Genomic DNA, 27,835 nt, shown 5'->3' with positions numbered 1-27,835 from the left:
TCCCGACCCCAACTCCTGACTCAGGGGACGGTTTTGCAATGACCTGGCATACAAAAGGAAACGCAACAAGTTTAAACACAGTTACTGCCAGTGGTGGAGTGGGAAATCACTTGTGTGCTGTTCCCCATCCCACTTGTTGCCCGAAGGAGGAGCAGGTGAGCTCTCCTGCTCCATGTCTGCCTTGCTGTGGGGACCTGTGCAAAACCAAGCACTGTGTGTGGTGCCGTGGGATTTTTCCAGTGTTGCATAATAGCTAGGTGTGTCGTTGGTTTTTAAGGAGGAGGTTGTGTTAGCAGCTGCAAGCCCAGTGGGCAGCCTCAAAGGCAGCGCGCTGCGAGCCCCTTGTGGCATGTGCCCTACAAAGGGACATGTGCCCCCCGACAAGGTACACGCATACCGTGCTACGTTTGATGGGGCTTCTGAAATATATACCAAAAGCTCTTGAAAGGAGAAAATGTCTAAAGCAGCCAGGTTGCCCATGGCGTGAGGCAGAGTTGATTCCTCAGCCCAGTGCCAATGGAAGTAAAGGGCCAAGCCAGCCTGGGAGAAGAGGCTTTGGAAAACACAATTTCTGTAAGATGCAGATCTCCACTGCAGAACCTCAGTAATGAAAAAAGGATCCCAATACTAGACAGATAAACGCAAAATGCAGCAAAAATGACTATAGCAAGCAAATGTGAACTTCCTCACTGACGGACCAGAGACTAATTTTGGAAAGAGGAAGAGTTGAGCTCAGGAACAACATTCTGACACTTCCCTACCAGAAGGATGAAAGAGCAGGGGAGAAAGCTCGGAGGAACACATACGGGCCCACACAGCTGCATGTGGCGAGCATGGGAGGGAAGACTGTCAACGGTCTGCCCTGCAGAGCCAGAAGGCAGCAACAGGCTCAAGCCACACACCAGCAGGCACATTTCTACCAAGAATCCAGGCAGCTGCAGAAGCAAGGCTGAGCATGAAGACCAGACAGCGATGAGCCACCCAAACAACAGAAGTATGTTACTGCCTCAGAGACCTCAGTTTGGCATCAACTTCCCCTCCCTGGGGACTTCCCAGGGAAGTGGAAAAGCCCTGCAGGCATGGGCAGGCTCCACATTGGGCAGCTCAGTCATGTTCCTATGCAGCTCTGCTGTCACCTGTGGGTCAGGGCTTCCACATCGCAGCATCCTCCTGCCGCCTGGCTCTGAGACGCCACTTGGCTGGCCGCTCCAGGGTGATCCAGCTGCCATCTCCCACAAGCGACAGCTTCATGGAGGAGATGCGCTTTTCATCCCCAACAAACAGACACTTTATGTATGACAGGTAAAATGTTTTATTATCCCATGGATTTTTCCTAAGAAGTAAGAGTTCTACCAGACAAAATATACAAAGCATCATATGTTTTCTTTCTAGACAACTGCATTCTTATCCTATGAAACAGTGACCATGTTAGTTCACCTTGAAGAACCACGGTTTGTCCTTACAGATGCAAGATTGAACACAATTAGCATATTTAATGACCAGTTAATTAATGCAGAATCAGAAGGAAGGGGGAAAAGATCTGGATGCTCACCTGAGTGCAGGCTTAAGTTCCTAGAAACGAAGAGAAATGCTGGGCTTAAATTTACCAGTCTGCAGTACTGCTATTAACAAAACAATTCTCTGACCCACTTCTTATCACCCACTCTGCAATGAAAGGTTAGGGCTAGCAGCAAGTTATCATTGGAAAAATGCAACAGTACTACAGAAAAGCAAATACCGCCCCCCCGCAGTGGGAAACTATCCTTATCAGCCTGCAAAACTACATATAATTCTTCATTTTACATCAAGTTTAAAGCAGAATGAAACCAAAGTGTCCTCCTCTACCTGTTAAAGCTTAATGTTTATAGCTGACTATGTTTATACAAATAAATAAACCCTCAGCCTCTAAGGACATAATGAATTCCTCTTAGGTGACAGGACCACTTTGAGATCCCCTTTTGGTTTTGCATAATTAACTTACAGTATTATTACTTAAAAGTTTAATTCTAAAGTATATTCACTTTATTTACCTCTGCTGAGTTAATGATTGTACTTGAATTTACTTAATCTTCCCTCTCCTAAAACAACAAGCTCATTTCAACATATGGTGAACAAGTCCAGATTTGCTGGAAACCAACTAACAAGAATAACTAGCACACTCTCCCTTGTAAAAAAATTTAAAAATTCTGCTTCTGCACTTGCCAGTAACTAGCAGTTCTGCTGCTGACACCACTTTATACGTAGGCACGGCACCCTATCTGCACACAGATGGAATCTGACAGCTCAAGAAGAATGATGAACCTACCTCACTCATCTTCCCAGACAAACAGAGATAGCCAGGACAGACGCAGGGCTGGAATAAACCTCTCAGGTTTATAGGCAGCCATGGCCTATAGAAAGGACATCAGCAGAGTTCTGGCACCTTGCTTCAAAGATTCACCTCTTTATTTACATGGGCTAAGTGACAGCAAATCTGCCCAGGATCCACAGTAGATGTGACTGCGTGTGACAGAAAAGCCTACTCAGCCTTGCACTTCAACCCTTGCCAGGAATCAGGGATGTGCTGTGTCATTCTTGTCATTCCCAGCCCAACACATTGTCCCTTGCCCTGGCCTCCTGCCCACCCTGAAAAGGACACCTCCTATTGCTCAGTGGGTCATGCTGAGCCGTGCCACGCACAGGAGGAGACTACCAAATGGCGAGGGTTGAGTCCAGGAGCCAGTCATAAAACCAACACATAGCAGCTGCTTCCCATGTTTGGAAAGCTGGTCTTGATGGGGACAGCACATAGCACGCTGGGACCTCCAAAGCATGGTTTGGGCAGGAACCCTCCCTCTGCCTAGGTTTCCAAATCACCCTGTCTTTGCAACTATTATTTTCCTAAGCGCATCTGGTTACATATTTATGGTCATTACATCAGCATCAAAGTGGTAAACCTTCTCCTGTGGTGCACTTTCTGTCCCAGTGCCAAGGAAACCCCTCAGCCAGGGAAAGAGCACTCATTTCCAGCACTCCTATTTCTTGGCCTTCCCTTCCACCTCTGACTGGCTCCCAAAGGAATTCTTGTCCTGTGGTATGGAAGACTTCGCATCTACTCCCAGGTTATCTTTGACCACTGTGTAAATTTAAGCCCAGCAAATGCCTCAGGTAGGTGGTAGGGAGAGAATAGAATCCACTGTGAGGCCACAACAGACCCAAGATGTTAGAGCTGCACAAGCGGGGCAGGTAGTAAAAAAGTGAGACAGATTACCATGTCTAAAGAGAGGGCTGGGAGCATGTATATGCAAGCAAAGCCAAGGAAGGTTATGTCTGCAGAGTGGCTTCATGACTTCTTGCAGATAACAGTTTCAACCACAAAGGTGTTTTCAAAGTGACGAATATGATGACAGTTTTCAGCCTCACGTCGACGGATACCTAGAAGTGATTGAAAAAGAAGAGAGGGGAAATTGAACAAATCACAATCTACAAGAGCTGCAGCAAGTGAGGGAAGAAAAGCAGATGAGATGTAACCACTGAACACTGAAATGCAGAAACAACACAGCTCATATGAAAAGCATTATAATCTGTATTTTGAAAGAACAGCTATATTCTCTAGGCCATGGTCCTGCAGCAAGAGCTGCCACGAGAAGGGGAGCCACCTGGAAACAGCTGGTCTCAACTGACAGCATTTCAGTGTTATCTCAAGGACCAGAAAGCCTCACAAAACCAGCAGAAGTCACAGGCTGGTACAGAACACAGCACTGAATGAAGCCAAGGAAGCTTAAAATAGCCACCTCTCTGGCTGTTTGCATCCTCACATGCACCGATTCTGTTATGGTCTCAGCCTCTCTGGGAAACAAGTAGTGCTCCCCATGTCCTCAGATTGCAGGTCCCCAACTCTGGGCACTTTGCCAGGCAGCTGCTTCCCTCTCACAGCAAATCCAGTGGTGCCCTGCTAACAAACAGGACCGTGCCAGGATTCCACGGCAGCAGCCAGTGTGCCAGCAGCCTCACACACAACTGTGCAGCTCCTGTTGGGAATGCAAGCACAAACTACAGCTAGGGACTTCTGCACCCAAATGCCCTCAGCACTCTGCAGCTCCCCCAGAGATCCAAACCCAAACTGACTGCAGGTTTATGTTTAGGTGAGCCTTTAAGTACACCAGTATCTAAAACAAATGATGAAATCAAGTTTTTGTGCCAATATTACCATTTGTATAAGAAACATATTACTGATTTTCACAGAATCATTTTAAGGCAGCTGAATGTTCCCTCTTCACAACTTGTTCCATATTACAAGGAACCTAATTAAAGGCAATTTGCAGATGTAATCCACTCTGAATAGCTGCCACTGAAGCGGGTGTCTCCATCAGGGAAATTCTCCAGTTACCAACAGCACTGCTTTTAGTTCAGCCCCAGAAGCCCACATGTAAATTAATTGCTTCCTCCTGCAACCCTCTTCTCAATGTTACTATTAGGCTGATAGACGATAGAAATACATCAGCCAGTACCTCTTTGCAGCAGCATGATCCCCGATTTGGGTTTACATGAATTAGATACAAAAGACTTCAAAAGATCTCCTGTGTGCTTACACCCACAGGGAAACCTCCCTTCTTGCCATGAAGAGGCCAATATGGCTGTAATGGTAGAAATAACAACTGTGATGTCGGGGAGAAGCGAGTTAGGATAGCTGAACATGGCAAGGTTCTTACGTCTTCTTGTGCTCCTCCGCTTCAGCCTGTAAGTATCCTTGCCACTGCACAGGCGGTAGATGAAGGAGCCAAGCTGTTCCATGTCACTGATGTGCTCAGTTGCGATCATGTCCTCTTGGATTATGTATGTCTGAGGCAGGTACGTCCCTTTCTGAAATGACAGTTTCCACCAAAATAAAGCACAAACAGTGCCATGATCTCCTCCTCAAACAGAACTGTCTTACACAGAGCACCAAGGCCAGCCAAACTGCAGAAAACTCACTGTTTGAAGGCACGAACTGCACTTTACCGAGGCCAGTTAACATGCTTCCTTGTCCTTGCAGTGAATGGTCCCATGCTGCTGGCACAGGGCACACAAAAGAGATTAGATGCCAAAATCTAATGTTCATGTAGAGAAGGAAGCCGGTGTAGGATCAGCTCTGTTATAAACTAACCCCAGTTTTAAAGGAGGGTGCACAAAGCTCTAACTCTGTAAGTGCAATGAACCCTTCTGGAGAGGAATCAAGGCTCAACAAAAATGCAAGGAACTCCGCTGAAAATGTTTACTTCAAAAGAAACATTTACTTCAAAAGGCAAAACCCCAAAACACCAACCCTGCTTGGATTCTAACAGATTCCTTGGTTCTCCACATTTCGCCCTCCTCCCTGGTCCTTCAGCAAAGCCACAGCAATCTCCTACCCCTTCAGTTCCCGTGGTCCTAGAAACACAACTGAAACCACTGAACATCCTCAAAACTAAATTTTCAGCTGTAAACAAGCCTCTCTCTTTAGGGACTTCACTGGATTCAGAAGAGAGAGAAGGCAAAAGGAAATACAAGAAGGGGAAGACAAAAGTCTCCAAGTCCAAGGACCAACACAGCTCATCCAGCAGACAGACAGAGCACTTCAGAGCCAGGGGCCAAGTCATCAGGTGACGAAGGTCCCTCACAGCAGGGAGAAATCTGTCCTCAGCCTGACAGAGGCCATCAGCAAGGCTGTGCCTGTGGGCCTGAGGAACACAGCTCTCAGGAAAATTCAGATGGGGAGCATCTTAGGAAATCACTGGTCACGCCTCCTGCTCAGAGCAGAGGCACCTATGAGGTCAGATCTTCTTCCTCAAGGCTTTATCCAGTCTGGTCTTGAAAACCTCAAAGGACTTCAAGGAGGCAGCACAACCTTCCTGAGCAACCTGTTCCACCACCTTTGTCCTTGTGGCAAAAAGCCTTTTCTGAGCTCAAGACTCAGCTAAACATTTAAACAATGTCCCTAAGGCGCATGTTAAAACACTCACAGAAAAACTGGACACTTACCTATCCCAATAACCAGAAAGTTATTTAAACCCACATCTGCTTTGTACTCTCTTTAAAGAATCAAACACATTAAGGCCATTTTAACTGCATTTTTATCCCCTTTTCAATTCAATTTCTGATAAACAGAAAGCATCATTTTCATTGTCTGTGACTTTATATCTCATATTTTAGGATGTGACCAGCATTCCCAGTCTCTCATTTTTTTTCGGGAGCTGTCAGTTTGTGCAATCCTCCTGTTCCATTGCCTTCTGCCCTAGGGACTGGTCACCTGCCATGGTCAGAAAGAGTGGCTGGGTGGGAGCGAGTTTTAAGTCAATGTGTGTTGCACCCTAGTAGGGTTCTCAGTGCATTTGACAGACGGTCACAGTGCATGAAATTGCAAGGACTGCTAGGAAACAAACTGGGAGCGTGACACAGACTGGAGATCAGGCATCTCTCAAGGCATAACCTTCTGCCTCTGTGCTTAACTCCTAAATGTTTATTGCGCTGCACATAGCAGCAAGTCAGCAAAGGGAATTCAAGAAAGTAAGAATTAGATTGGATTTCATTTTTTTTCTTTTCTTTTAAACAGACCATCCCAGAAAGGCGCAACAAACCCAGGCTCAGTGCTTTGCTCAGCCTGCAAAAGATTGAGATATATATGCACCGTCTGCAGTCTTAAAAATACTGGGATTTTTCCTGCTGCTAAGATTAAATAGTATTCTATTTTAAGAAGACTGATTTCAGTCACTGCAATAACATTATGAAGTGAACAAACCTGCTGGTACCGAACCAAATTAACGCCTGTCGTGAGTAAAACGGCATGAGCCCAAGTCCGGTGTTGTAGCCTTCAGCACAGTGGGGAGAGCAGCACAGATGCTTCCCTTAAAGCCCCCCAAAGGGTGAAAGCTGAGTGCCTGGTACTCCCTACAGGACATGGAGAGCTCTGCAAATAGCAAACTGCAGTGGTAGGTAACTACGGCAAGAGTTAAAGGAAGGAAATGTTTCTTTTTTTCCTTGATCCCTGCTATCAGTGAACACCAAAGGGGAGGAATCTGCCGCTTCTCTGTCTCATCCTGGCCAGGCTGATCCATCACACCAGCGTTACCGTGCTGTCTGCAAAACCAGAATTTCAGCTAAACCCCCTGCACTCTTCACTCTGAGCGAAGGCTCAGCTCTGTCAGGGCCAAAGCTTACTTCCACAGACAGAGCAGTTCTGGTTTCCTACAAGTTCCTAACTGGCACTCGGGAGCCAACTCAAGAAAAGCATGCAAAATAAGCAGGACTGCACCATACCTTCACGTTCACCAGCAGCTCCCACAGGTTCCGAGGAGGCATCACGATGGTGGTGTTCAGCTCAATGACATAGCATTTATCCAGCATTATGTCATGATAAGCTGTCAAACCCTGCATTCCAAGCAGAGAAATTAAGGAATTAAGCCCTCTGCAATGAAACATGGCTGTGAAGATGGGTGAAAAGAGGGAATTCAGGGGAGGCAGGAAACTGCTTTCAGCAACAATCCTGTCCAAGGACCTCTCTACCAAGCAAGACAAGCAGGTTGGAAAAATCTCAGAGAGGGCCTTGGGAAGGAGGACATCTCAGTAACAATATCATCACAGACATATGTGACAACAGTGATAGCACTAGGCCATGAGTACTGTGCTGGTGCACTCCAGCTCAGACCCGTTCTACGCCCTCTCAAGGGTTCTAACAGCTCCTTACTCGCTGGAAGTCATGGATGATATCCGCAGGGTCACTCCCTCCAAACTGCGGCACTGGGATATTGATTTGCTCATAGTTCTCCTCAATGTAAATCTTGACATCTTCGTGCAACTCCAGCTGCCCTTTGAATGGTGAATACAGCGAATCTTCGTAAAGGATACCACAGTGAAACACACTCTCGCGGGGCAGCTGTGGAGATGAGATCCAGGTGGAGGTACAACACTCATACACACCCCTAACAACTACAACCCATACCAGAACAAATGTACTCATACTAGGTAAAAACACCGTTTCCAATCAGATGCTTGCGAATATTCTAAGATCAGCCTTTTTACCAGAAACTGTTCTTGATTAAGGCAGTGCAAAGCACCCTCATGAAATGACCACATCTCCCTTCTTTCTTGCCAGGTCCAAAGGGAATAAAGGATTCCCTGTGGGATTTCACAAAGGGTAATTCAGAATGGCAAACTGAATGCCTGTAGGCTCTTAAATGTCATAACCAGGCTTCACCTCCCTCCACAGAGAGCTTTCAGTAACTGCATTTTTCTATGTGCAGCATATAAGCTTGCAGTAAGCAGAACATCATTTCTAAAGGCACTTGTAGTCTGAATATGGCAAATGCACCAAAACAAAGCAGTTCTGCCTCACTGCAAAAGAGAAGCTGCTGCTTTCAGGGCTCCAGAAGCAGAAGCTACAAGCAAGAGAATTAACACAGGGTGAGTGATCAAGTTTGAGCACAAGGATCACAGGGACAACCTGTAGCCATTGGAGACTGAGACGTAAGGGCCCCACTGCCTTAGTCCCCAAAGCATCTCTGACCATGGTGAACAGGCTTTGCGGTGTGATTGGATATAAGCCGCCATTTGGTATCACAGGCAGGCAGTGGGGGCCACAACAGGTGGCCCCAAATGCACCAGCAGGCTACCACTGTTTTATGAGCAAGTGCCTACACCAAAATCCCAGCACAGGGTCCCATCACATGATCCCACGGGTGCGTGGGATGGACGGGCAGCCCTGCAGTTGTCACAGAGTTTCCAGATCAGGTATAAATGAGCACAGGCAATAAAGAACTGATGTATCTGGAAACAAAGATTGCAAATTAGTATGACAGCAAGAGAATTTATGGATGAAGGGAGTGTATAAAAAGACTGTGTTGCTGACTGGATAAGTGCTGGCCACAGAGACAAAGGCAGCTGGCAGTCCTGGGGGATCTCACTCACTAACAGCTGCTCTGCAGCAGAACAAGGTGTTCAAGTACAGATTGATGCTCTGGGGTTTCTTGGCTAAACTCTCAGCAAGCCACAGAGCTCAGCAGTTTCCTCCTCAGAAAGTAGCTTTGTCTCATTCCCAGTGCCCTGACCACTCCCAACACTGCCAGCCCAGCACCTCAGTTAGGCCAGGTTTTGCAAAGACTGCATAGGAGAAAAGATGCTGAATTTAATGGAGGGTGAGGGCTCTCCTTTGATACCATGGCCCATTTACTTTTCACTTCTCTGCTTGCTTTATTAGTAGCAGTACCTATTGCTGTTACATCTGTACAGTTCTGCTGTGCTGTGGCCTAAAAAATCCTACTGCAAAAAGCTGTTCCCTTGCAGGAGCATCACAATTCTGTGGTTCTGTGATATTTTTATAGAGTTAGAAATAAGAAAGGCAAAACAAAGCCACAAGGGAGGGGCTGTGGAGGGTTTCTGGATGGCCCTTCCTAGCAGTCAGGATGGAGGTGAGCATGAGCCTACAATTTAAGACATGCCTTGTTTGCAGCACCCAGAGGACCGGCTCCTGAGCTACCGCAGTGCAAAGCAATAAATAACAGCACCGCCTCTTTCAAAGGCTGAAGCACTTTGCCTGGCTGCTCTGGCTGAGGAGCCAGCAATCCTTCCCAATGTGCCCTTACCTGGGTGATGAAGAAGTATCTGTACACATACATTGACGCAAAGCCCAAGCCCAGGAGCAGGACAAGGAGACCCATGGTCAGGTAGCACACCCCACTGAGCGATGACCTCCGGCCCTGCACTGCAGGAGCCGGCTCCTCCTGAAAGATGAAACAAGAGCATCAGTCAGCTGCCACTGTGAGGAATCAGAAAAGCAACCACAGTTTATGCAAAGGCCACGCACGGGTTTGTGGCATGTGGCTGAAGAAGGCAGGCACTGTCCTGCAAAGTAACTTCATATCATAACCCAATAGCTGGCATAGTTCAGCCTGGAGAAGGCTCTGAGGAGACCTTATAACGGCCTTCCATTACTGAAGGGTGCGTATAAGATGGGGAGAAACTTTTACAAGGGCATGCAGTGATAGGATGAGGGGGAATGGCTTTAAATTGGAGGAGGTAAGATTTACACTTAGACATTAGAAAGAAATTCTTCACAATGAGGGTGGGGAGGCCCTGGCCCAGATTGCCCAGAGCAGTGGTGGCTGCCCCATCCCTGGAGGGGTTCAAGGCCAGATTGGATGGGGCCTCGATCAGCCTGGTCCTGTGGGAGATGTCCCTGTCCATGGCAGAGAGGTTGGAACTAGATGATCTTTACGGCCCCTTCCAACCCAAACCATTCTATGATCTGACTGGAAATAACTGGTCCCAGGGAGGTATCTGCCAGCTGTGCTGAAGTGAGCCCACCCAAAAAGCCCTGTTTATCACCTCAACTCCATCTTCAAGCAGATTCCCACACAGTTTCCTGGAATGTGGTGAGACTATCAAAAGAAACCCTATGTGCCTTTTTTAGAATGCTGCCCAATCAGTACAGATCTGGCCCAGCTAGCCTCATTTCAGCCCTCAAAAAGGAGGGCAGCACAAAGGCAGGGGTACCTCCTGGGGACTGCTCATTCCACCCTACAATGCTCTTGGGTTTACTACTGAAATTACCCTCAACGATGCTAAGCAGAAAGATGTGAGGTATTCCAGAAGCAGATGAAAGAAGTCAGTTCAGAGTTGCCCCAGTTCCCATTCAGAGGAGGTGAAAGCTGCCCTCAGCAGAGCAGGAAGGCGGAGAGAGATGCCAGGGAGGGGGTCCTGCAGACCGACTCCCTCTGCACAGCACCCAATCCCAGGTGTTTGACAGGGAAGGTATTGTCTCCAGGCAATTCTCTAGCCAGAGATCCTAACAAACTAGAGGAACAGGTCCTTCCTCCCCTGAGGCAAGAGCACCCCAGCATCCCTGCCGCACCAGGCCGGTAGCCCGCTTGGTGGGGAACCCTCCTCCTCCCCAGCACCTGAGCTCCACTGAGGTGCAGACCAGGACCCTGCAACCCCTGTGCTACCTGCTCCACGCCCACCCAACACAGAGTGCTCCAGATATCAACTTTTCCTTTTCTAGTCACATTTAGACTGATAACTGCAAAGACCAAATTGCCACGGAAGAACAGCTGAGAAAATGCTTAACACTCCATAAGTGCATTGTGTCTGAAAGGTGCCAGATTCGTAGGATGGATAATGCACTGCTTGCGTCCTCGGTGAGCTACAAGCACTAACTCCATGGAGAGCCTGGAGAGAGTGTTCAGAAGGACACAGCAACGCAAAGAGCTAAAAAACAAATTACTCCCGCTAAAAAGAAAACCTGTGTTTGAAGAATGGTAGGGAGGGGCAAACAAACTCTCCCTGTTTTGCTATCTGCTAGCGCAGTTTTGTGCTCTTCATCAGCCAAAGACACAGTGAGACATCTCATCCCTCACAGTGCATCCCTGGCAAGGAAAATGCCCAAGTTTTGCATTTTGGGAGAAGGTGAGGGAAGTGAAGCAGAGCTTTGGCCTGGGAGAAGTTAACAAAACACCACAAAAAATGAAAAAAACTCTCAAATTCTGAGGGAGGAAAGAAAAACCTGACAGCAACCATTGTGATGGAGGGGAGCTCAAGTCAGTGAGATGCTTACAGGCAGGCCAAGGGGAAAAATGAACCACAGTCCTGCAAAATACTGCATAAAAATCACCCATGCAAACCCTCACTGAAACATGCAGTTCCTTCCCCCGGCCTCGCAGATGAAAAGGCCACTAGCCTCTACCATTCCTCTATGAAGGAATTACAATTGAAAAGCAAGGACAGGTCAGTCAGCACCTTGGCTTGGGGCTGGAAGCATTCTCAAGGCTGACAGCCTGTGGACTGAGCAGGGCACAACCTGCTTCAACAGCACTTCACCCAGCATAACAAATCTTTCCCAGGTTGGAAAAATCTAGGAAGCTTCTTCCACAGGCTGCCACCCTACTGGTGCCACAGCATCCTTCCTTCTCCCCAGGACCACCACGCCTTGCAGCAGAGAGGTGGGGATTTTATACAAAGGGCAATCCATTGCAGACGATTCCCATCTGTTCTTGCCATAGGATGCCTGGCTCCCAGAAGGGAGCGGTTTTCCCCTAAGCTCACCTTAGCATAAAGGGAACCAGGCAGTCCCAGCAGCAAGGTGCAGGAAGGCCATCAGCACCAGAAAGACCCCAAAGCCCAGCCAGCAGCCGGCAGCCCACGCCATGCATGGCACTCATGCTGCACGGCAGACACTGCGGATCTGGCAGCGCTGCTATTTCATGGGTGAGGAAAAGAATGAGACCTGGCAGTGTGGTTCTCCTGAAGAGCAGATCCCACCTGCAACATATGCATTTCCACTGAGGACAAAAAATCAATATATTAATATGCAACACTGTTGTCTAACAACATTCACCAAATGTTTAACACTACTGCATAGGGATTCATTAACCAGATGCTCCTCTTGCAACAAGCCGCCCTATTATTTTCTGCTTTAAATAACTATGGAATTATTTGGCCAAAAGAAATGGGAAAAGTCAGAGTCAAATCCATCAAAGAAAGGGACAGATTTCAGCTCAGCACATGAGCTTTTCTTTTTTTTCATTTCTTTTTTTCTTGTTTTAAACTCAACATTCCAAGAGATGGGCTACTGCACACAAAAAACAACATAAGGCCCTTCCTCCCCTCTTGAGGCTGTGCAGAGGATGAACATTAATTTTCTGCTTCACAAATAGATGGAAATGCAACAGCAGTGGAAGAACAGCATGATGTCCACGGTCCAGGTGTCACAGATGCACACACAAGGAGGACACACATACCCAAGTGTCTAAATATACACCCCTACCAGGAAAAGAAGCTTGGGACAACTAAAAACAGCAGATGCGATTTTGACAACTGATAAGTGAGGAGAGAAATGTGATGCAGAGTACATACTCAAAGGGATGTGGTTTGAAAAGGGTTGCTATCTGAAAGGCAGCAAAATATGTCAGCCCTCTCTGGCAGGCTGCCTGTTTCAAGGCAGCAGCAGCCTGAGCTCTTGAATTAGGTGTGATGATGGAACTACAGCCACTGCCACAGGCAGCCACAGCTCTCTCAAAGGAAGCAGGCTCGAAACCTGAGAAACCCACATCTGAAAATTTAACTCATCTCGCCTTTTAGTCATTTCTGGTACCCAAAGGCCAATATGCACTATGGGAAAAGAAAAAAAAACCAAACAAACAGTTCAAGGTCTCTACCTCCACCACGTCAAGTCCCATATTCACAGCCAAAATCAGTCATTGCTTTACAAAACATGGGGACCTGTAGTAGCAATACCTCCATCAACTTCAGATGGCAAAACCCCACAGCTGACTGCTGGCAAACTGCAGTGCTGCCACAGTGGGAATAAGCTGGTACGGATTGACCTGTCCTCTGATGTGTGGGCTTGGATTTGAGTGTCACTGCTCAGGACAGTGACACCGATGTCTGCACTGATCCAGGCGAAGCAAAGCCCTCTCATCCAGCCACCCCACAGACAGCAACCCTACCACATGCAGGTGCTGGGCACTGCTGGCACTTCGTGTCACCATTCTGTGATAAAAAACACTGGAGAATTTATGGGATAAATTGCAGGGCAAGGAGATCCAGACCTGCCTCCCAGAGACAACTACTCTTGCATGCAGGCGACTGCAGTGAGAGACTGTGTGCAGGGAAAAGGCAGAAGAAGGAAGGCAAGAAGCAGGAAAGGAACAGAGCAGAATAAGCCGTTGCAGCAAAGGCAATTCATCTTTGCACCCATTCAAGCACCTCCCACGCTCCAAGGCTTCTCTGCCAGCTGAACAAAAACTGTGTCCTGGCCTCAAGAGAAGTTTGGCTTGGAGGGAGGAGAGGGAGTGGAAAGAGGAGTAACATCAGGTGGCACCAGGTGGGGAACAGTGCCTGGGCCGTCACCCTGGCAGAGTCACGAGGGTTAGTGCTCAGCGTGAGCAACGAAAGGCCTCCACACAAGCCTGTCACCTGCAAGGAGAGTCCTTCCCAGCTGAAGAGCATTTCTAAAGCTTTAGGTCAGAGAAGAAAATAATGTGTGCATGCATGGAGAGAGAAAGAGAGATAAACACACACACATATATATATGGCACATGGTTTCCAAAGCAACTGAACTCCCTGCGTGCAGCACTTGTGCAGAAGCAGGCAGCAGCATCTCCACAGAGAACATAACTGATGGCTTTTGGGCTCAAAGATGCCTGGAAGCCAAGAAAAAAAACAACCCCAAGCCACCTGTAATTAAGAGACTATCACAGCTGAAGGCAAAAAGGCTGCAATAAATTAATTTAATTCCATTTTTAAACAACATCACAGCATGCGGCTGGCAACAAAGCCACATGCCTCCAGAGTCACTTCGCAGCATTGGAAATTAGAATATCCAGAACCCAGCCACTGGCTAACTAAACCCTCAGCTTTGTTGCTATATGACAGACAGCAGGAATTCATAATAAAAATCCAGTTTAGCTTGTGGGAGCACTCAGTGATGGTAATTTCCTTCTCCCTCATCAGCAAAAGAGATATAACCCCTCCCCACCTCCCTAACTAAGGGGCTGTTTCTTTTCCCTCTTTGCACAGGGCTGAGGAATTCATTTCCATGTATTTTTTTATTTTTTTGCAGAGACACAACAACTTCCAGGTGGAGTTTCTCCAGTCTCCCCCTCCTCTTTCCCAGGAGTAAAACCATTTAGAGCATCAGCAGAACCAACAAAGCCCCTTGTAAAAATAAGGCTATTCTTAACAGGCACATAGCTAGAGCCCCAAGCATCACAGCGAATAGACAGGCAAGCAGAGAGAAAATGAACAGCTGTGAGAAAGAGGAAAAAATGTCCCAACCTGAGTGTTTAACAGCTTGACTGTCCAAATGCAGAGTCTGACAAATGTGGCCCTATTTCCAGAAATCAATAGGAGCTGCAGCCACTCTGTGACAATAGGGAGAACCAGTCTCTGCCTGGCACAGCTCCACCACCACAGCTAAAAGGCTCTGGAGCACTTCGACAGCCCTCAACTCAAAGCAAGCACGGCCAAGGGAAAGTCAGGCTCTAGTGAATGAGCACTCCATGCTTCCTAATTCAGTCACACCTATAACATTTCCACTAGAGTCACTCCCTCTCCTAATGCCCCTGCCAGTTTTAGCCAGATCCTTTGCCATGCTCCACTGGAATATCAATTATTCATGTCTGGAGTCCAGTAAGATAGAATCATAGAATCACTAGGTTGGAAAGGACCCACTGGATCAAGTCCAACCATTCCTAACACTCCCTAAACCATGGCTCTCAGCACCTCATCCACTCGTCCCTTAAACACCTCCACGGAAGGTGACTCAACCACCTCCCTGGGCAGCCTCTGCCAGTGCCCAATGACCCTTTCGTGAAAAATTTTTTCCTGATGTCCAGTCAAGATATTCGAGTCTAGTATTTCACCGAAGCAGATCCTGTAAGGATCCAGAGATGGTTTTCCCAAGGCATCCCCAAACCACAGAGAACTGAGAACCAGCAACAGTGCTTCTTTTTACGCTGATGACTCCATATGGGACACAAAAAGAAGTCCTCACTTTGGCCCACATGGATATGAGACAAAGACCAGGAATAACCTTCCGCTACACAAGGCCACTTCTAATGAAGATATACCACTTTTAGATGCCCAAGACTTCAACACGGTGAAAATACACACAGCACAGGAGCATTAAGTCCAGACTCCAGCCCACAAACATATCAATGAGTGTAATGAATCCACATCACTGCGGGCTGTGTTTTCTCCCTCTCTCTGGATTTACAACTCGCTTTGTGAAAAACTGTTTGAAAGACTTTTCCTCACATCCCTTTCCTTTGCCATCTGCGTTCCACCTCACAGCATCCTGTAAGGAAGTCACGGGCACAAAACTCAGCACTGCATTGGCACAGCAGCTTCCACCCAACTGGTGTGACTGCCTCCCAGGGCTGGCAGAGATGCCTGCATGGCTCCTCCACCTGCTCCATGCCTTGGTGCTCAGCTCTGGAGCATCGCTGCTCGTGATGGACCGGTACCTCCAGGAAGGCTGGAAGTGGCATCACTGCCTGTCCCGCTCCAATCTGCTGCATGTTCCATGAAGCACACGTCCTCTCAGGCTTGCTAAGGCAGATGCAAGGCAGCTGCAGCTCACCTTCCCTGCCTGAATGCAAGAAAAGACAGGAAAGGCAGGAGAACAGGGGCACAGCAACAGCCCCAGCAAGGAGACACTACCTGTCTGCTGAGACAGGGAAGGGAGCTTTCTGGGCACCCGAGAGACAGCTGCCGTCTCAGGGAACACAGTCCCCAAGGGCTTTTAGGGCTTTCCCTGCTCTTTCTGCACAGACAGGGCAGTCCTGCTCGGTACAGGAGCTGGAAGGAGAGGCTGAGGCAGCTTGGCCATCAGCCCTCGCAGCAGCAGCCCCACAGCAGAAGGCTGAGGCACCCCGCCAGATGGTCAGTAGCCTACAGAGAGGCCACACAGAGAGACAGAGGGTACGGAAAGATCTCTCCCAGTCCTGCTTAGCCCATAACACCCTTCTCTCCCACCAGCCAGACACAGCCTGAGCAGATACCTGCCTCCCCTCGACACAAGCAACAGGCTTCGCTTTCTCCTTCCTCTTCCGAAAGGTTTCTGCGAAGGTATCCCCCAGTGCACATGGATGTCCTCTCATCCTTAGCAAACCATCCCAGTCCCCATGGGCACCCGGTCTGCATTTGCTCTAAGGCACAGCTCATTCTTGGTGGTGTTCTTCTCCTCTGGCTCTTGGGCTTTCTCTGCAAGTCCTAGAGGGGTTCACAAGGAATCAGCCACCAAAAAATCCCCAAACAGATTTTGATGGGGGCTCCAGCCACCAGTTCTACTCAGTTCTTGTGGATTTTAGTGTTGATTGCTAATGCAAGGAGCACACTTCCCAGAGCAGTTAAACACACAGTGTTTGTATTTCCATTTCAGACTGTAAATGTGGAGTTCCATTAAAACTCACTGAATACTATTTTGCATGTGAGAAAATATTTACCTATGAACACTGACCGCATAACTCCAAACTGCCTTCTGCTTGAAGCTGCTACAGCCTCCCAGCTCCTACTAATGGCAACGAGATTGTTTCTTTTATAAGCCCTTAAAATGTTGCAGCTGCCTCAAAATAATGTGGATTTTTCTGACAGCGTTCAAATATCATATTCTTTCTGATTCAAACTGAGCTGCGCAGGGAAGAAACAAGGTTCAGCACATGCAAGCTGGCTGACAGGACTCCTCACCTACTACATTTTGGAACACATCAGCATCACAGACATCTTCCTGCCTGCCACATCTTTGCATTCATGGAGCACCTGCCAAAATTCACAGGCTGCGAAAGCTGTCTCTGAATGATCCCCCATCTCTAGCTCCTATCACCGGGATTGAAGCTGTGAGATCAAAGAGGAGAAGAATGCAGAGCATCTTGTTTGCATGTCCCCAGTGCCATTTTGCTGCAAGGCAGCTAAAGCAAGACACACAGAGACAGGAATTTTTGGCAGCAGGAGGGAGAGCATGGCAAGAAAGCCTGGCTACAGAGATATCACTCCCTCACTGGGGGTTTTACAAAGCAGCACATACCCTCGGTCCAGCTAAGCACAAACTACCTGAAAAAGACCATTCCCAAGGAATCCAGTGCCATAGATATCCTGAAAAATAACACCAGGAAAAGGCCGCCTTCTTGTAAGGGGTTGCTCTGCTGGCTGGATACCCTCATGCTGCAATGACTCACCACAACTTGCTCCTGCCCTTCTGTGGTAGGTCCTACGCTGTTTTCCTTACACGCCCATCTGCTGGAATTAAGAGACTGCTCAAGAGTCTCTGTTCTACATTCAAATTTTTATGTTATTTCAAATTTTTATGTAGCTCACGTGGGCTTAAAAGAACAACATAGGGAGCCCCAGGAGTCGGAGACAGGCCCAAGGCAACGTAAGGAACCCACAATTTATTACCTGTTACCTAAGCCAATTTCATTCACCTGGCAGGACCTGAATCTGAATAGTTTTGATCGCTAGGATCTAGCAGCAGTGATGATGGAAATAAGCTTCTGTTAGTTTTATTTTTTATTATTTTTCATACTCCCTTCTCACAGCACACATGAGAAGGAACCAGACCCTGGGCCAAAATTGGACTGGCAGAATGACCAGCTTCCCACCTGTGGAAAGTTGGTTTAATGGCAGCACAAGCTGTAAGTTCAATGCAATAGTCAGCTTCCAGGGTTGGACAGCAAAGGTGCCAAGAAACCTACCACCTTCTTTTGTCCATAATTAGGGAAGATGAAGTCTGGAAATCACCCGGATACCACAGTTGGCCACATTCCCCCATTATAGGTTTCTATACAGCTCCTACAAGCTAGATTAATAGATGCTATCAGGACAGATTAAGCACATTCAGACACCGACAGCAGAGCTGAGAACAGCAAGCACATCCACGCCTGATATGAGAGACCATCACGATACCAGCTCTCTGCAGGGAGCAATCTCCTGGAGGTCCTGCTGCAGAGCATCTCGCCAGGGCAAGTGCCCTGTAGATCTGGAGTCAGGGAGTCCTTAGCGTTTGATAGACGGTCAAACGGCACGCACAGTCCGGGGCATTTACGGGGAGCACCGAAACGCCCCGCAGGCCTCCTGCTCCACATCAGCGCAGGGCACCGCTGATCAGATGCGGGTCAGACCCTCCTGTCCCACCGCACAGCCTCGACGAGGGGTGCGCAGGAGGCTCCGCAGCCCCGCAGCACCCGATGTCTGTCTGTCTGTCTGTCCGGGCAGCCCAGCAGCGCCCGGCACGCCCGCTCCCGCTGCCCCACACCGGCTGTTCGGCTCCTCTCGCCCCGCGCCAGCCCCAGCCCCAGCCCCGGAGATGCCGGAACGCGCAGCGACCCGCCCAAGGTGCCAGAGCCCCGCACTCACGGCGCCCGCCGCCCCATCGCCCCCCGCCGCCTCCTCCTTCTCCGGCTTCAGCCCCGCCGGCTGCAGCGCCCCGATCTTCACCATCGCCCCGGCCCCGGCCCCGCCCCGGGGAGGGGCGCCCCGCCCCGAGCCCCCGCCCCGCAGCCCCGCCCTGCTTCCCACTCCCCATCCCCGCCGGCATCCCGGCTTCTCCCTCTGTATTCCGCATCCCGCATCCATCCCTGCTTCGCAACCACACATCCCTCCTCCCTTCGCATCCCCGCTCGCTCCCGCCCTGCATTTGAGCATCTTTACTTAGTTAACGTTTCGAACTTCACTCTCGGCCACAGCCATGTCCCTCCGAGGCATCTCCTGGTTTCAACTACACGTCTGGGTAAAACGGCCGTGCCAGCCCTAAGAAAAATCACCCCGGTCGTCACACACTGAGTTTCAGACTAAAGGAATTTTCAGTCGGAGATTCTCTCTCGGCTGCAGCAACTCAGGTCTGAGGCTGAGAGAGTGATGAGCTGCTTATAAAACCTCTTCCTCAAATCCACTGTCTTTTCTGTTATCAAGAAACCAATTTCAGTTTAAAACTGCCATTTCACACTCCATTAAAGCCACCTGCTATTTTATTAGTTTTTGATAAAAATGTTTCCATCTCTTGCATGTAATTAAGGTGAATCCCAGGAATAATTCACTTGACTGATCCTTCATTCAGCACGGCAGCACAAAAGCACTTCTCAAGTAAGGAATCGGTGGGCACTTTATAAACCTTTATTAACGAAACTGTCTGCTGCCTCACCACTGTTCACCTTGCAAAAAAAGACTGCTTCATGCATAAAAAAAAAGATATTAAAGAGAGCACAGACAACCACCCTAATATATCTGAGCCAACCAAAAAGTGTTTGTCATATTCTGAGCTGAAGCTATTTCAGAGGCCTGCTGGGTGTATTAATTGCACCTCACTATATCAGGCTGGAAGAAAATGTGGGTTTGAGAGCCCTTAAATCATTCTGCTTATACACTGCACCTCCGATGAGGGCTTGTACCAGAAAGCGTGCTGTAAAAATAGGCAGAACTCAGTAATGTGCTGAAAGTGTACTTTTATTTTCCCTTCCTGTGCCATACGGCTCAGCTGGGTGGGTAGCAAGAAACAGGCTGGGCTAAAAAACCCCATAATCAGCCTTAAAGGCACAGGCCACAAATGCAGAATATGCACTGATGGGTTGTTCTATTCTTTGTATAATCCACTTCTAATTACACTACTTAATTGTATGAGGCAAATCAATTACCTGACCAAAGGCAGCACATCAGTCCAGCAGTTCCCATGGAAAGTTACAGCTGAAGTCCCTGTTGCTCCCGTGTGTGTGTGCTGACCAGCCAGGGGAACGTTCCCATCCCTGCTACGGCTATCATGGACAGAGCTTTCTGTTCCTTCTTTTCTCCTCTTTGAAGCCAAACCGCTGGTTAGGCAGGAGCAGGAAGCCCTGGGAGGGTAATTGGAAATCTGTTACCATTACATACTTCAAAAATAACAACAGAGCAATTTTCCCCTAATAGTAAAGATTATCCTGGATTAGTTTCCCTCCTGGAAACTAGGGATCTCTAGGTAGCTCAGTTTTCTCTTTTATAAATTCTAGTCTACAAAAGACTATCACTTAGCATCCTTCGGTCTGGATTGAAAATGAAAAAAAAGTCTCTGCATCTCAGCAAGCAGGGAGGGAGCAGCTATGCCCTGGGTGTGACCTGAACCCCTGTGATCAGTCACCCACGGGAGCACAGTCGCTGCAGGGCACAGCCAGGGCGCTGGGGAATGCTCGGTTGCCTACTGTGATATCAACACCCCTGAACAGGTATGTGTGAGTGGTGAGCGACGGTGAGAGAGGGGAGGACAGAGGTGGCTTGGAGATAGCACCTGAAATACCCTATCTGTATTTGTATTGTTATGTTTTCCTCTTTTTCAGGGCTTGCTAAGAGCAAGTGAGCATGCTCAGTCTGAATTAAACCCATTCTGGCAAGGGCAGAATACACAGAGGAGGAGCAGTGCGACACTAAAAACCCGTACCAGTTCTTCAGCAGATTTTATGCAGGGGAGGAGAAAAACCGTGGTCTCTTTCCAGGAGTCTGACTGTTGAAGAACTGGTTCTCAAAGCTCAGAGATAATTGCTGTGGTGGTGTTTCAACACAGCCACATCCTCAGAAAGGAGTCTGCTCTGTCCCTCTAATTACCAGATCTTGATGAACGTCTTACGTTACATGCTTAGAAAACTACCATTCCCTTGAACCCAAGAGGGATGAAAAATCTCACTGCTCGACATCTCTCTGCCCAGGAACGACAGCAATCCAGATTACAAGCAGATGACCAAACTACAGCACACCCTTTCTCCTCTTTGTGGCATAGACATACCAAACCCAGAGGACTTTATATACAGAGCATCATTCAAGAGCAGTCTCCATTTCCCTGTGTCTCTGTCTTCAAGACCTACTAAACTGTATCTCTCCCCACCAATTACCACTGTTTCAAATAATTTGTATGCTGCTTTAATCCTACACATAAGAAACCATCAGGTAGCCGATCACATGGACACACCTGATCCCTCTTCTGCCAGTGAAGATGCTGGTTAGGAGATCATTTAAAAAGCCTTGTCAATGCCCAGAGGCAGTATTTTCAGGTTTAAATTACAGCCCAAGTGCCATGACTCAGGCTTTTTCAAAACATCTGACACGGCTGCACCTACAGCCACACAGCTGGCTGTGCCAGGAGCAGGCAAAGCTTCAGTACCGTGAGGTGGGACATCAGAGCACTCCCTTGGACCTTCCAAGCATGACTAGGGTTGCCCTTTAGGAAATTTCCACAGATTTGCTTCTGATGACTGGGCTGCTGTATTTGATGACTCCCTGTTCACACTGACCTCTGCCTTGGTGAAGTCCTGCGCTGCACATGCTGGCCCTGCTCCACCTTCATGGTAAGTGTTTAACACTGTTAATGAGCTGAAAGCACTTCATGTATTAAAATCTCTTCTTTTTCTGAGTCAAGAGAAGAAGTTACAGTGTCCTACAATCTACCACAAGCCACACTGAGAATATCCCCGTTCCAGAAATGACCCTGTAAGAGCACATGGCTGCACAATGGCACAAGAATACAAAAAATCCCTGTGGATGCCTGCAGATGTGTACTACGTTGGTTCGAACTCCTCGGAATACAGGTCAAAGTGTCAGCTTTACAGTAAGGGACAGGTATAAGGAGCCAGAGTTCAGAAGGCAATAAGCAACAGCATTACCTTTCTTTGAAAATCTCCACCCTAAGTTTGATGCTTGGGCATAAATATCAGGCCTTTTCCAGGACACAGTTCCAAACAAAAAAATGGGGAATAAAACATTGAAGTAAGAGTCTCATTATACAGTTCCTGTCAATATTTTAAAAAGGCAGCAGACAGCCCCAGGGAGACACAAATACAAACTCCTTAAAACATTCCTCTTTGTTAAAATTCATGTTTGATAAGCAAGATACCCTCCAAGTTACTATAGCAGCAAGATCCATCACCTAGGTGACCAAGCACCAACGTTGTTGATATTAACCTATCCCCACCTGCACTCACACAGTGCACACTACCAGATTTTCATTTCCTGCAAGATGTTTGTCTTCATACCAACAGGCAGAGAGTAACAGACCATCTGGACCACTTCCATGAGGAGCGAGCTTTCCTGACGGCCCTGTTAAGGAGGGTTGTTTCAGAGGGCATCACCTATTTAAGAACTGGGCACCATAAGCATCCAATACCTGTGACGTGATTTACTCCCAGAACTTGCATATAAGTTATTGGGAAAAGCTTCTGATGGACAGAGAGGTCACTTGACATACCAGAGGTTCTGAAGCGCAGATCTGCACAAAACAGCAAGGATTACTTCAAAAATGCTTTGAGAAGGTCTTCCCCCAAAAGAAACATTCCATTTGGGAAGTCAAACTTTCACCAAATTCAATAAAATAAATTCCCAAATCAATACATTACCTATTATATGAGGATGATCTAGTCCAAATAAACCTGTGCTTTCTACCTGTCTAAGGCCTTGCAAGCAAGTCTTCACAGCACAACACGGAGCAGTTCATGATCTTGCCCTGCACCACGACCTAAGTCATAGACCAGGAGAGCTGCACAACTAACAGGCTTTTGATGTACCTCCAAGAGAGCCTGGGTGTCCACACGGCACAGCACCCCCTCACTGGCAGTGTTGAACTCTGGGTATCTGAGATATACTCACAAGTATAGACGAGTTTGTTTACAAACAAGCAACATCACTTTGATTACAAAGAAAGATTAAAACCAAGACTCTCCCAAAATATCATTTTTTTGGTAACAACATTACATAATTGGTAATTTCCAGAGTCTAAAGGGATTTTGGTTGGCTGGGTTAAAGGGAATGAATTGGAACTGTTTCTTTCTTTTGTTAAAGGCTGCCTTTATATCCCACAGGGAAATAAACTGAGGCAGAAATCTCTTACCCTTCACTTTAACAAAGAGAGATGACTCACTATTTCCCCATTTTGTTTCAAATACCCTGTCATCATGGTGGTTGGCTTTGCTCAGCTCTTCTCCCAACTCCATGCAGCACCTGCTGCAATGATGCAGGACAGCCTCTGTGGTTCTTCTGCCCTTCCAAAACACCTCACCTCGCTCACCAACAGAGCTCTGACCTTTAAACACCACTCATTTTACTTGCCAGCACACAACTGGCAACTCCCAAGGACAGTGTTTCTTTGATCACACATTCCTAGATGGCAGATTACATTGTCTTGACAGAACCAAACAAACGATGCCATACCTTCTAAAGCCCTTACCCTTAGCAGGGCACACCTGGATTTTGTGCTGCAGGTTGAATTTTCCCAAGTATTAGCAAGCTGTTTCAGCTTCACCGACACTTGTGTAGGGAGGGAAACCTCCAGAATCAAATGTGTTTGTTTGAAACTTAAATGTTTGCTTCCTCATCTTTTGAGCATCTTTTACTGCCTGCTGCCCCATGTTCCTATGCTGAGTAAAACTTTTGGTGCCCTTTACCTGCTTGCTTATCCACGCGCAGGGTGAGCAAAGATCATTAGAAGTCAGTCCTTTCCTAATTCTGGAGAACAAGAGAATAACTCCGCTCTCAATAAAGCCAGTTTTCTTGTCTGTCTCTGTCATTGGCTGATGATGGGATAACACCAGCAGAGGAAAACAAGATCAAACTAGTGCTGGATCAGAGAAGATAAAAGCAAAGTCAAAATTCAGAGAGAAAGGAACCTTGGGCAGATGAGAGAAATAAGAAACATTTCTACAGCAAAGGATATTTTACACTGAGGCTAGAAAGGGGCAAAAGATGTTCAGAGAAAACAGGGCCTCTGTTTCAGGAAAGAAGACATCTGCTGGCAGAGGGCTACTGGGCCCCTGGAAGATCCAACCTCAACACAGAGAACACCCAAGCAGTGGAAAACAAAAAATAAGAGCATGGAAATGAATAAATGTTTTATTGTGTGCTGAGAACTGTGTATTCTTTGTTGTGGACAAATGCAGCCTGAATTTTGCAAACGTTTTGTGTCTGCTTGCTTCCACCATGAAAACGCCTTCCAAGGTGAGGCACTAACAAGGAATACCCAGGGCTCCCATGCTGGCCAAAGGAGAGGCTGGAGTCAAAGCTCAGCCCCGGCTGTGAGAGCCGTCCAACAGCAACAGAGCCCAGGTGCTGCAAGAGGGAAAACACAGGACATGCACGCCCCAATTTGCCACTATCAGACAGTGAACAGAGTCACTTCGAGATTTTTCCGATTAACTGGCCAAGGTGGATGCTATACATCTACGTAGCCAACTGCCCAAGGAATGCTCCACATTTCTTTGTGTGTGAATTCTATGTAGTAATGTTTTTCTAGTTCCTATCACTAACATTCTTCTTCAGAGCACTGTATACCCAAGGACAACACATCTTTCTGGACAAGCAGGTACCTTTAACGAATAACTGAACTTCAAACACTGAGTTTAATTAAAATGCATCACTTTGCTAGCAAAGATATTCAGCACTGGTGACATCACTCAGTGCAAAGATACAAGATAAACAAGGACCATTTGGGGTTTGCATAGCGCCCTGCATGACTTGACGTCTTACTACTTTCTACCTTTTTCTTTTTAAATACATACTTATATATATATATATATATTCAGAAGAGATCGCAGGCTAACTGCACATCTCAGAGCTGCCAACAGCTGCCCAAGTGGAAACCTACCCTTATGAGACTGCAATGGTGCCCAGCTCTTCTGAAACAAGATTCCCTTCATTCAGCCTTTGGATGATCTTTCCTGCAGGAGCAGAGAAATGCTGCATGCTTCTTACTCCATAACTCTGAGAAACCAATTGAGTCCTAAGTGCCATCATCCCATTTTGAATTTTATTTTTAACACTCTCAAAACCAAGATGCAACAACAGGAAAAGCCAGGAAGATCTTTTCTGTTGTTTCAGAGTGCAAGAGCAGCTCATGGGGGCACCTAAGAGGCAGGAAAGCTTCATATTTGATATTGCGACAAACAAGAGAAACGTTATTTATCTGGTTCTTTGTGGGAAGGCTCACACAAAAGAAACGCCCTTAAACCTTAAACCAGGACAGAAACGCTTGAACAAAGCATGAAAGGAGACCTGCAAAGGAAGCCTTTGGACTACTCTTTCCCCGCCCCGTCCCCCCGTCCCCCCCCGTTTTTATAATGCACAGAGAACATGAAAGGGGGGTTTTTGGTAGCTCTTTCTCATTCTAAAAGGAATTTTTTGCTCCTGCTTCTCTTTTACATTAAAGTCTTCTCTTTTACATTCAAGTCTTGCCTCGAACTGAAGTCTCGAGGCAAACAGTATCAAAGACCTGCAGGAGCCAGGATTAAGCACGTTGGTAAGGACACTTGGTTAGCGCCCACCATGCGCTGGATTCTCAAGGCTGCAGATGAAGGTCAACAAATTTGACGATTCAAAAACCCAAACTATACCAAATTTAGTTCAGCTGCAACAATTATTTTTAAAAGTGCAAAAAGGAAAAGGAGTCATCAGTTTGCTAATCCAGTACAATCTCCCTTCATATCTGGGAATGGGACTGCGTAATGGCCTGCTCTGTTCCCAGGCTTCAAGAAGTGCTTTGAGCTAACTTGCATCCACGTACACTTCCAAACAGAAGTTCTGCCCTGAGCTGTGCTGGCAGAGCAGTGCTGGGCTGCTGCGAAGGCCAGGTGCTCGCCCACAACACCACAGACCCAAACCTGAACCAGAGCCACTCCTGTTGCTCAGTCCGTATCAAAGGTGGGCAGGCAAGCCAGCAGTGTATGCTGAAGCCAGATAAGGAAAAGTACTCCAGGGCCTGGATCAGCTCAACGTACACTAAAGACCATGTTTGGGACACAAGTCCGAGAGAGTTAATCACAGCCCTAAAAGGGAAAACAAAAAACAAAGAGCCCCATCAACACACCGTGGAAGGACATGTTAAACATGACCACATCTTGAAGCACTTCGCCTTCCTTTCCCTCTCCGTTTCCCTCCTAACATGATATTGCTGTGCACTGCCAAGCCACGTTTCCTGTCCAGAAGCCTGCTTTTTTCCCCGAGCATGTGTTAAATTGGGCAACACTTCCATAAAAATGGGTTTTAAGTTACCTTTTGAGACCCGCTTGAATACCAAATCCTTCTTCTGCTAAGGGAACGGTCCTTCCTCAGTCGGTTGTTCTCTTTTCTGAGCAGAAAAGCAGCAGCAGAACTGTGGCAGAAGGACTGCAGACCATTATTTCTTGTGTGTCAACAAAACCAACTTCAACATTTAAGTCTGTTGTGCCTGCAAACATGCCAGGTAATTTTCTCCCCAGCGTACCTCTTAGCGGAGAAGGAAACCTTCGTCTCTCTCAGACTGGTTGTTGGTGAAACAATCTGCTAAAAATAAATAAGCATCTTCTTATCTGCACAGTGATAACATAAGAAGCAGCAGATATGGTACACGTGGTAACATTTTGCGAGGTTCTTTCTCAAGGCAGAGCCAAGCTTTCAAAACTGACAAGTAATTATAGCTCTTCTTTCCTGTTCTGCACATGTGGTTTTGGTGGGTTGCGTACTGCCTGTTGAGTTGGGGATGCAGAGCGCCTGCTCATCTTCTCAAATTCATGTGGCTGTTGCCATAGTTAGGACTAAACGATTCACCATATTCTGAGTCACTTTTGCTAATGCTTGCCAGATGTTTTCTGGCACCAAGTTTTAGAACTGGAGCTAGTGGGAATTTTCCATCAGGGAGATTTTCTGAAAGAGAATTCTGTTCCCGAGAAACAGAAATTTTCCATGAGGGAAAAAAACCCTAAATATCATCACTGTTGTTGTGCAGATCAGACTCTCTAGTACGAGCCCTCTGATAAAGAGCGTGCTTTTACATCTTGCTGCAAGAAACAACACACCAACCAAAAATCTGATTATGTGTGGGCTCTACAACTCAGTTTTGTGGTGGTTTTTAGACAGAGGTGAGTCAACAGCTATCTTAGGAAGCAGAGCATGTCTTTTCTCATGAAACAGCCATTTCCTTCAAACAATGCAATATATTAGAGCATCCTCCTCCTCTTCAACTTCTTTCCACGTTTTGATTTTTCATATTATGATCTGCCTCCAGTCACATGAGATTTAAACTGGATCTACCCAGGTAACTATAGATTACAGCCACTGGAAACCACTGTTCCCAAGTTCAGTCTACTCAAGATTAAGCTGAACACCAATTTAAAGAGATAACATGCAAAGCAATAGGGTTATGTTATCCTTATTACGATACTACCATCAACTTGAGTAACAATATGCTGAAAAGCTAGAAAAAGCAACACTTAAAACAGCCTTAGACAAAATCTTTGGAGAAAGGAGTACGGATACCTCACAAGAAATAAGCACAATGCTGACAGAAAATACAGGGCCTGCACTCAGTAGCCCCTGTGAATGGCCACGTAGGGGAACGCAACACAGACAGGAAAAGGATTCAGCAAATCAG

At 47.2% G+C, this 27,835-nt stretch overlaps 1 protein-coding gene across 5 annotated transcripts; it reads right to left on the bottom strand.

The window, feature by feature from the left end:
• Positions 1–1,294: 1,294 nt before the first annotated feature.
• Positions 1,295–26,835, bottom strand: ITM2C (integral membrane protein 2C). Of its 5 annotated transcripts, XM_054074000.1 has the most exons (8): positions 22,836–22,976; positions 22,607–22,708; positions 20,118–20,312; positions 9,576–9,713; positions 7,682–7,870; positions 7,255–7,365; positions 4,692–4,842; positions 1,295–3,414 (listed from the first exon to the last, which is right to left on the bottom strand). In XM_054074000.1, exons 4-8 carry the CDS (start codon positions 9,648–9,650, stop codon positions 3,323–3,325), a joined length of 618 nt encoding a protein of 205 aa, XP_053929975.1. In that variant the 5' UTR covers positions 9,651–9,713; positions 20,118–20,312; positions 22,607–22,708; positions 22,836–22,976; the 3' UTR covers positions 1,295–3,322. The 5 variants fall into 5 exon arrangements, with proteins under 5 accessions (XP_053929975.1, XP_053929972.1, XP_053929970.1 ...); XM_054073997.1 differs by lacking the exons at positions 22,607–22,708; positions 22,836–22,976 and adding an exon at positions 26,479–26,835; XM_054073995.1 differs by lacking the exons at positions 20,118–20,312; positions 22,607–22,708; positions 22,836–22,976 and adding an exon at positions 26,479–26,497.
• Between the last annotated feature and the right edge of the window lie 1,000 nt (positions 26,836–27,835).

Source organism: Cuculus canorus, chromosome 9, assembly GCF_017976375.1.
Source record: "Cuculus canorus isolate bCucCan1 chromosome 9, bCucCan1.pri, whole genome shotgun sequence".
Lineage (NCBI taxonomy): Eukaryota > Metazoa > Chordata > Aves > Cuculiformes > Cuculidae > Cuculus > Cuculus canorus.
Note: the sequence above shows the minus strand (reverse complement) of the source record. Positions and strands in the feature narration are given on the sequence as shown.

Excerpts from the sequence above, each read along its gene's own strand:
- ITM2C (XM_054073996.1), bottom strand. The coding sequence starts at position 18,927 with ATGGTGAAGATCGGGGCGCTGCAGCCGGCGGGGCTGAAGCCGGAGAAG. Across the intron at positions 7,871-9,575 it reads GATACTTCTTCATCACCCAG|CTGCCCCGCGAGAGTGTGTT; the intron begins GTAAGGGCACAT and ends TCATCTCCACAG. Across the intron at positions 7,366-7,681 it reads TCATCCATGACTTCCAGCGA|GGTTTGACAGCTTATCATGA; the intron begins GTAAGGAGCTGT and ends CTTGGAATGCAG.